The sequence below is a fragment of the Culex quinquefasciatus genome, chromosome 3, assembly GCF_015732765.1.
Source record: "Culex quinquefasciatus strain JHB chromosome 3, VPISU_Cqui_1.0_pri_paternal, whole genome shotgun sequence".
Taxonomy (NCBI): Eukaryota; Metazoa; Arthropoda; class Insecta; order Diptera; family Culicidae; genus Culex; species Culex quinquefasciatus.
The window spans coordinates 1,538,195-1,546,562 of record NC_051863.1 but is presented as its reverse complement, the minus strand read 5'-3'; the positions used below and the strand labels follow the sequence as shown (position 1 = coordinate 1,546,562).

The 8,368-nt window shown below is 42.9% G+C and overlaps 2 protein-coding genes across 2 annotated transcripts; one reads left to right on the top strand and one right to left on the bottom strand.

Annotated features, from left to right (window-relative positions):
* The first annotated feature begins 3,932 nt into the window (after nt 1–3,932).
* On the top strand, nt 3,933–4,663 carry LOC6040502 (N-alpha-acetyltransferase 20). Its single transcript, XM_001849836.2, has 2 exons — nt 3,933–4,094; nt 4,155–4,663. Exons 1-2 carry the CDS (start codon nt 4,042–4,044, stop codon nt 4,621–4,623), a joined length of 522 nt encoding a protein of 173 aa, XP_001849888.1. The 5' UTR covers nt 3,933–4,041; the 3' UTR covers nt 4,624–4,663.
* A 28-nt stretch (nt 4,664–4,691) lies between these two features.
* LOC6040501 (protein crooked neck) lies at nt 4,692–7,033 on the bottom strand. The gene is made up of 2 exons (XM_001849835.2): nt 6,878–7,033; nt 4,692–6,818 (listed from the first exon to the last, which is right to left on the bottom strand). The coding sequence occupies exons 1-2, from the start codon at nt 6,911–6,913 to the stop codon at nt 4,746–4,748; spliced, it is 2,109 nt and encodes a 702-aa protein (XP_001849887.2). The 5' UTR covers nt 6,914–7,033; the 3' UTR covers nt 4,692–4,745.
* Between the last annotated feature and the right edge of the window lie 1,335 nt (nt 7,034–8,368).

Genomic DNA, 8,368 nt, shown 5'->3' with positions numbered 1-8,368 from the left:
GAGGAAATAAGGAGCTGCGGCGGAGATTCAAAGAAGCTTTGGCGGTGTTTGAAATCGCTGATCCAGCCAGGCGGACAGCCGCCGATGGAAATCGTGTTTGGAAAGCCACGGGGAGATGCGGAAACGGCAAGGCTTCTCAATAATTTCTTTGTACGGAGTGTGGAAGAGATAAATGCAGGGATCCCAACAACGACGTTTACGCCTGAAGAAGGAGGGACGGAACCGGAGGAGCTGTTGAGTGAGTTTCACCCAATAACACTTAGCAAGCTTAAGGAAACGGTACGATCACTGAAGGACTGCGCTGGTGTTGAAAACGTCACGAAACGGGTAATGGTGGACGCTTTGGACGTTGTTGCTGTGGACTTACTAGACATCGTCAACAAATCGCTGTTACGAGGTGAATTCCCGGACGCATGGAAAAAGACCTTGGTAATTCCAATCCCGAAAACTCCAAAATCCAAAAAACCTGAAGACCATAGACCTATCAACATGCTGCCGCTGTATGAGAAGGTAATGGAGACGATCGTGAAGGAACAACTGGCGGCGTTCATTGATCAAACTGGCGTGCTGCTGAAAGAGCAATCTGGATTTCGAAAACATCACTCGTGCGAGTCGGCGCTGAATCTCCTGTTGCTGAAGTGGAAACAGTGCATTGAAAAAGGAAATATTGTTCTGTCAGTCTTCGTAGATTTGAAGCGGGCCTTCGAGACCATTGACCGGACTAAATTGATACGTGTGCTGAAGAAAAGCGGGATTCGTGGAACGGTCTTGAAATGGTTCAGCAGTTACCTAGAAAACCGGAAGCAGGTCACGAGGTACAACGACGCAGTCTCAGCGGAAACAGCAGTGGATCTTGGAGTTCCACAAGGAAGCGTGCTAGGGCCACTATTATTTATCCTCTACATAAACGACATCAAACAGGCGCTGAAGAGAGTACAGGTAAACCTGTTCGCCGATGACACGGTACTATTTGTTGTTGGTGACAGCTTCGATGAGTGTTTTGATATAATGAACGAAGAGCTGGGCGGGTTCTCAGAATGGTTAAAGTGGAAAAAACTGCAGCTGAACATTACGAAGACAAAGTGCATGTTGGTGACGACACGGCAGACCAAGGATTGCAGAAGGAGCGTACAGATGGATGGAGGAATCGTGGAGCGTGTCGAGACGATGAAATATCTCGGAGTCATGCTGGATGAAAAGCTGAATTTCAACGAACACATCGATTACACTATTCGGAAAGCAGCACGAAAGTTTGGCGTTTTGTGTAGGATTAATCGTTACTTGACAGCAGAGACAAAGGTTCAGTTGTACAACTCGCTGATCGCGCCGCACTTCGACTACTGCTCATCGATCTTGTTCTTGGCAACACAACGGCAAATGAAGAGGATGCAAGTTCTCCAGAGCAAAATTATGCGGCTCATCCTTAGATGTGATCGACTGACACCAAGACGGAGCATGCTCGAATGTTTGCAGTGGATGTCGGTGAAGCAACGGATCGAATACAACACACTTGTTTTTGTTTTTCGTGTGAAGGAAAGGATGGCACCACAATACTTGACGGAGGCCATGGTACGCGGAAGGGATATCCATGAGCACGACACTAGAGGAGCTGACGATCTCAGGTTGCAGATTTGGAGGAAGGCTTGTACACAGAACTCGTTGTTTTATAAAGGTTTTAAACTATACAACCAGCTTCCAGAGGCAGCAAAGATGACGAGCAACATAAACGAGTTTAAGCGGAGCTGCAAGGAGTTTGTACGGCAACGGCCGTTGGAGTAGAAGTGACCCACGATGGTACTGTGACGAAGAGCACGTTATGACGGTCGGCCATCTTCATTATCGGTACACATCGCATGGGATCACTTTGGGCCGCATATGATAAATTTATTCAAAAGTAACGCGAATCTGGGCGCGGTTTAACCCTATGGGCTCATATGTGCGTGGAATAGCAAATGGTTCCAATACCCTAAATGGATAAAAATACTGCAATCTGATTGATAAAATGACTCGATACTGGATTTGTTAGAGCGCCTTGAGATAGGACACGAGAGAAATGGATGGGCATACACGGAAGTAGAGTCAAGATTACAGGACACTCTCAAAACACGAACGACGAATTATCGAAAGATATCTGCTCGTAAACCTTCCATGCTACAAAAACTGTGTATGGGTAAGAGGTGGGCCATCCAAGGATATGAAGATAACGGGGTAATCACTCAATGAACAACACACAATAAAAATAAAATGCTAGAACGATTTTGTTCGGGTGTTATGCAATGTTTGAAAAATTGCCGTTTTTGGGTATGGTATCTCTGATTTGGAGCCTAACATTTCAAAAGGGCACATAACTTTTGTAAACAATCGTGTATCCCTTTCACTCAAATGACAGTTTACATAAGGTGTGAAAAGGACACACTTTTGTCTAAAAAAGTTGTGTGCCCTAATGAAATGGCAAGCACGATTTAAAGAAAATTGTCCACACGCTGGGAAGAAATCAAGGATTGGCATACGACATTTTTCTCTGAAGCGGCTAAAAATTATGGGCACTGATTTCCAGAAAAAAGTGCATTTTAGATTTTTTTAAAAAAGATTTTTATTTTTCTATTGCTTTTTGGGTGTATTAAACCGACCGTCTTAAATATAAATAAAATAAAAATAACGCCAGATTTTTGTAGACGTTCTGACATACTTTTTTTTTAAATAATGTTGTTTTTTTCTTGGCCGTGGAATTTGATCAATCAATTATACAAAACCCAGATTATCCGAAGATTTGGTTTCTATCGTCTCATGCATCTGACACATTACAAAAAAAAGCAAAAAAAAATACGGTATCGCAATGAGATAATACGAAATCAGATCACTTTGGAGCATTTTAAGATTTTTGTTCAGAAGTTACTTTAAGAGAAGGAAAAGCCAGAACAATAATTAAATTAAATGGCAAAAACATATCTAAACTCGTATCGAAATTTAAAAATACATAAATAAAAAATAAATTTATAACAATGTAATTTAAAATTTTAAATAATACAAATTGTAATTGATTGTCCGAAGGCCTCGTTAAAGTTTCACTCCAGATAATCAAAACATGCAATTTTAATTGTTGTTGTATTAAAATATGGTTCATAAAATGCATCAAATTTATCTGATTTTCTTACATCTAGAAAGTCATTTAAGAATTTAAAAAAATAAATTTACTTTTGAATTTTTTTTTTTTATTTATTTATAATTTCGGAACTTTGTGATTGTGTGCATTCTAGTTACTGGGATTTGATTTTTTTTTTCTTGGCCGCGTTCAGGTGTTCCTTTTGTGCTCCTTACTTAGTTTTAGAATAGACACATCTGAACTCCAAATATATACATATCTGTTCTATTCTCTCTGACTCTCCGTTTTTTTCGGATAGCTGGGCAAACTCCCTGATAACGAAAAATAAATATTCCAGGTTTGAAATCCCTGTGAATTTGTCTAATGTTTTCAATCAGAATATTTAGAAAATTGCAAAATCACTCATAACATTTAAAAGGGCTCAAACACCAAATATATCCGCCATAAAAACACTTTCCGTACTTGTGGCATAATGTAAGATTTTCTGGGAATTTAATCTTTTGTTACAAAAATAATTGAAATTTACCTTTATTCTGGATTGTTCTCATAATCACCTACAACTTTGCTGAAGACACCAAATCGATAATAAAAATCCCTTTGAAGCCACAGATTTTATGATATTTATAAACCAGAGTTTTTCTTTTTTTTAAAGTGACCTGTAACCACATAAAGAAAAAAAAATAAAAATAAAAATTTCAAAAAAAGAATATAAAATTTGGCAAAATTTAGCTTTTGCTTCCTGGAGTAGAGATGCCCTAACAAAAAAAAAAAAAACCGGCCCAACATTCACCACTTCTACCCTAGTTTGACATTTCCTGGCAGAGCAGCATTTTTGTGTTTTGATCTGTCAATCGAACTTTTTGCAGATTCCCGGCAGTCTCAAATTGAGCAAAACTTACACAAAAATCGCAACAATTTAAAGTTTAAAACGCTTCAAAATGACGACGCTACGACCATTCACGTGCAACGACATGTTCAAATTCAACAAAGTGTAAGTTATTCAATTTTATCCTGTTTGCATTGCTGATTAATTTTGTGGTTCTATTTTAAGAAACCTCGACCCGCTCACGGAAACGTACTGCCTCTCGTTCTACATGCAGTACCTGGCCCACTGGCCGGAATACTTCCAGGTGGCGGAATCGCCGAGCGGTGAAATCATGGGCTACATCATGGGAAAGGCCGCAGGGCACGGCGACAACTGGCACGGCCACGTGACTGCGCTTACGGTATCTCCGGACTACCGGCGGCTCGGACTGGCCGCGACGCTGATGTACTTCCTGGAGGACGTTTCCGAGAAGAAGCGGTGCTACTTTGTGGATCTGTTTGTGCGGGTGAGCAACAAGATCGCGATCGACATGTACACCAAGCTAGGGTACATCGTTTACAGGACGGTGCTGGAGTATTATGTGGGGGATCCGGACGAGGACGCGTACGACATGAGGAAGGCTTGCTCGCGGGATGTGCATCGGAAGTCGGTCGTTCCGTTGACGCATCCCGTGCGGCCGGATGAGGTGGATTGATAGTGGGTTGAATAATAAAGAAGATTTTTTTCTTGGACAAGTTCGGATAGCAATGAAAGAGTGCTCAATATCACGTCAAAAAAGGTGTATTAACTGGCTTACCCCTTTAAATCCAATCGTGTTCAGCTTTCCGTCGGTTCGTTTTCTGTTTCCTGTTCATCCTCCTCTGTAGTATCAGCGGCAGCAGGTTCCGGTTGTGCGGGCGCTGCAACGGTCGCTGCCGGAACCGTTTCCATCTTTTTCTTCCAGTTCTTGGCGGCGGCGAGCAGTTTCAGGTTCGGCCGAGCCATTTCGTCCTCGGGGAAGATAAAGTCAAACACTTCTTCCCAGCCCTCCTCGACGCCACTCTCGGAGATGATCTTCTGGCGCTTCTTGACCTTGCGGGGCATCTTGGCGAGCACCTTCTTGAGGTTCTCCTCGTCTCCGTTGTCCTTTTCAAAGTCGCGCCAAGATTCCAAAATCAGGACTCGCGATTCCTTTTCAGCCGCGTTCTTCATGGAGTCGTTTGCTCGTTCGTAGACTCGGCGTGCCAGCTGGGCGTTGTTCATGCTGTCTTCGTTTTCCGCGGCCATCTCAAACTTGGCAAAGGAAATCCAAACCTTGACGTGGGTCGTTCGTTCCAGTAGCCTTTCGTACAACTGTCGGGCCAGCTCGAATTCTCCCTGCTGGACTTCGAAATCGATGTAGCTTTTCCACAGCAATTCGGGCATGTCCAGCCGAGGTTGCTGGATGGCCAGTTCGTAGATCGCCCGGGCACGATCCGTGTCTCCAAGCAGCGTTTCCAGTTCGGCAAATTTCATCCAAGTTATGCAGTTCTCCGGACCAAACTCGAGGAATTTTTCGTACAAAATGCGGCACCGATCAAACTCCCGCAGCTGGATCTCCAGGTCGATGTATCCACGGAACAGTTTATCCCGTGGGGACATACCAATGGCCATTCCAAGCGCTTTGCGAGCAACCTGCAATTTTTTGCAACGAATTTCAAACTGAGCGTAGAGCAACCAAATTTTGCTAAACGTAAAAACTTTGTGCGGAATCAACTCCAAACAGGTCTTGTAAATCTGTCTCGTCCTCTCCAAATCTTCCGTCTCCAGCTCCTCGTACAAAGCATAGTTGATCCACAAGTAAATGTACCTCCGCCAGAGATTCTTGTCCTTCGCCGGCGGAACATTCGCAATCGCCCGCTCGTAAGTCTCTCGAATAAGCTCCTGATTGGACTCGTTTTCAACCAGCCGCAAGTAGTCGAACCAGGCATCGTAATTCGTAGGATTCTCCGCCACTTCCTGCTCGTACTGGAACTTCCGCTTGGAAACAATCACGTCCTCAATCCCGGACCGATCGCCATACTTTTTCTCGTGAATCGTGTAAGCCTTGTACAGCTCACCGGTTCGATCCTTCGGCAAATGATCCAACGCATACTTGTAGATAACCCGCACGCGATCATGCTCCTTCTGACCCTCTTCAAACTTGGCAAACGCGATAAACAGCCGCTCGTCCGAGTTGTCGTCCCCGAAAAACTCAATCGCCCTCTCATAAACCGACCGCGACCCATTTATAAACCCATGAGACTCCTCAAACCGCGCAAACTTGATCCAGTTCTTAACCTCCGGATGCACCATCACGAACCGCTCGTAAATCTGCCTCGCCCGGTCAATCTCCTTGTACCGCAGCTCAAAGTTGATATAAGTCTGCCAGGCCTGCTCCTCCGGTTGCCACTCCATCCACCGCTCAAACACCTGCCGCGCCCCCGCCACATTCTCCAGCATCTCCTCCATGTACGTGTACTTGTACCAGTACTGGTTAACCCGCGGCATCACCGTAACCGCCCGGTCCCACAGATTCCTCGCGTGATTCACCTGCCGGTGCTTCATCTCCATCTCCGCGTACTTCAGCCATATCGTAATATTCCGGTGGTCATTGTCGATCGCGCGCTCCCAGATCGACCGCGCCCGTTGGATCTCCTTCTGCGATTCCTCCCACTGGGCATACTTGATCCAGTTGCTCACGACCATCCGGTTCTTGCGCAGGTTGTCCTCGAACGTCTTGCGCTTGCGCTGCTGGTAGTCGGCCAACTCGGCGGCATCGGAGATCTTCTGCTTGGGCGGCGGTGGCAAAATCTCCAAATCGCGCTCCTTGGCCTCCCGCAGCAGCTGCTCGGCCGTAATCTGGATCTCCGCCGGGGCTTTGTTTTTGACCTGAAAAAATAATTAAAAATTGAACCTCGCTCAATCAAAAAACAAAACATTCTATTTACCTTTGCCACCTTCGGCATCTTCTGCGGCTTCTCCATGGTGGAAAAAGGTTTAGTTTTGAGCTGGTTTTACGGGGAAAACTAAAATAAAAACTTCTTTTGCGGGAAACGCTGCGTGCGACACCAGCCAAGCTAAACGATTTCAAAACAACAAACACTCGCGAACTCGTCGAACTGTCAAACCGAGTTCATTGGCGGCGGCGAAACGGAAGGGGCAGCGCGCGTGGCAGATGTTTCGGTTGTACAGGTCTGTACAGATTTGTCTGTATGTGTTGCAGATTTTTTTGATTATTTTTTTTTCGAGTGCAGATTTTGTTGCCGAGCGTCGTTTTGGATGCAAATTCGGTCCTAATAACATCGATGTGATAATTTTCTCTTTAAACAAATTATTTTGTAAAACTTTTGATAGAAACTTGCTTTCTTCCTCCCTACTAAGTTATGTATAACTTAATTTCAGTTAAAAACTACTTTTAGAAGATGTAATCAAACGTAGAAATGCTGATATGCTGACATTAGATGCACGATGGAAATACATGCTGTTCTATTATAACTTTAACAAATAAAATATTCATTGAAAGGTGTTTTTTTTTGTTTTCAAGATTGAGCGTTCAGTTGGGTCATAAAGCCATATACATGTAATTTTTTATGTGTAACGATTAAAAACCTTTTCTGATAACTTTTTTTTTATTTCAATGCAAAAAAAAAAATTACTCAAAAAAAGGTTTATCGTCGTGAACAACATATCAGAGATTTAAGCTTAATTTCAGGACCCAATTGTTGCTTTCGTATAAAGGCTAGTACGCTGATCGGAAGGAAAGGGGTCAAGAAATGGCTTTATGAACAGCAGAACAAAGGAGAGGAAGCGATTTCTTGGGGCTTTTCTTCACCCTCTCTGGCTTGCTTTCGCAGCCGCCGCTGCCCATTTGAAATTTTTCTTGACCGAATCCTTCCGAAGTGCATACACCGCTAAAAAGTTCTAAGTACTCCGTTTTTTTAGATTTTAAGATATTCATTACAATGTATTTGGTTTTGATTGCTGACTTGGAGATGTTGTATTCAGTTATTTCAGTTCAAAAAAAATTTTTACATCAACATTTATTAAAAATATTATTAGGCTTTCGTTTCTTGATTTTATTAATACTTTTGAATTATTCATTTCCTCAAGCTGTTTTATATTCTTAGAATCGATCTTGTTATTGTTCCGTTACAGTCCAGACTGGATTATCCGAAGCCTCGATTACTCAAAGTTTATATTATCCAAAAGATTCTTAGAAACTTCGGATAATCAAATCATGACCAAAAGATAGTTTTCATATTTTTTTTTATTTTCTCACTGTTAACATCAAATTCAAGTTCTCTGATCGTATTTTAGTAAAATTTGAGTGGTCGATTGCCTGTTACATGACCAGATGATTTTTCAATATCTCAGTATTTCATTACCACAGCTCGTCGACCCAAATAAGACATTTTTTTGTGAGTGATTTTTCCGAGGAA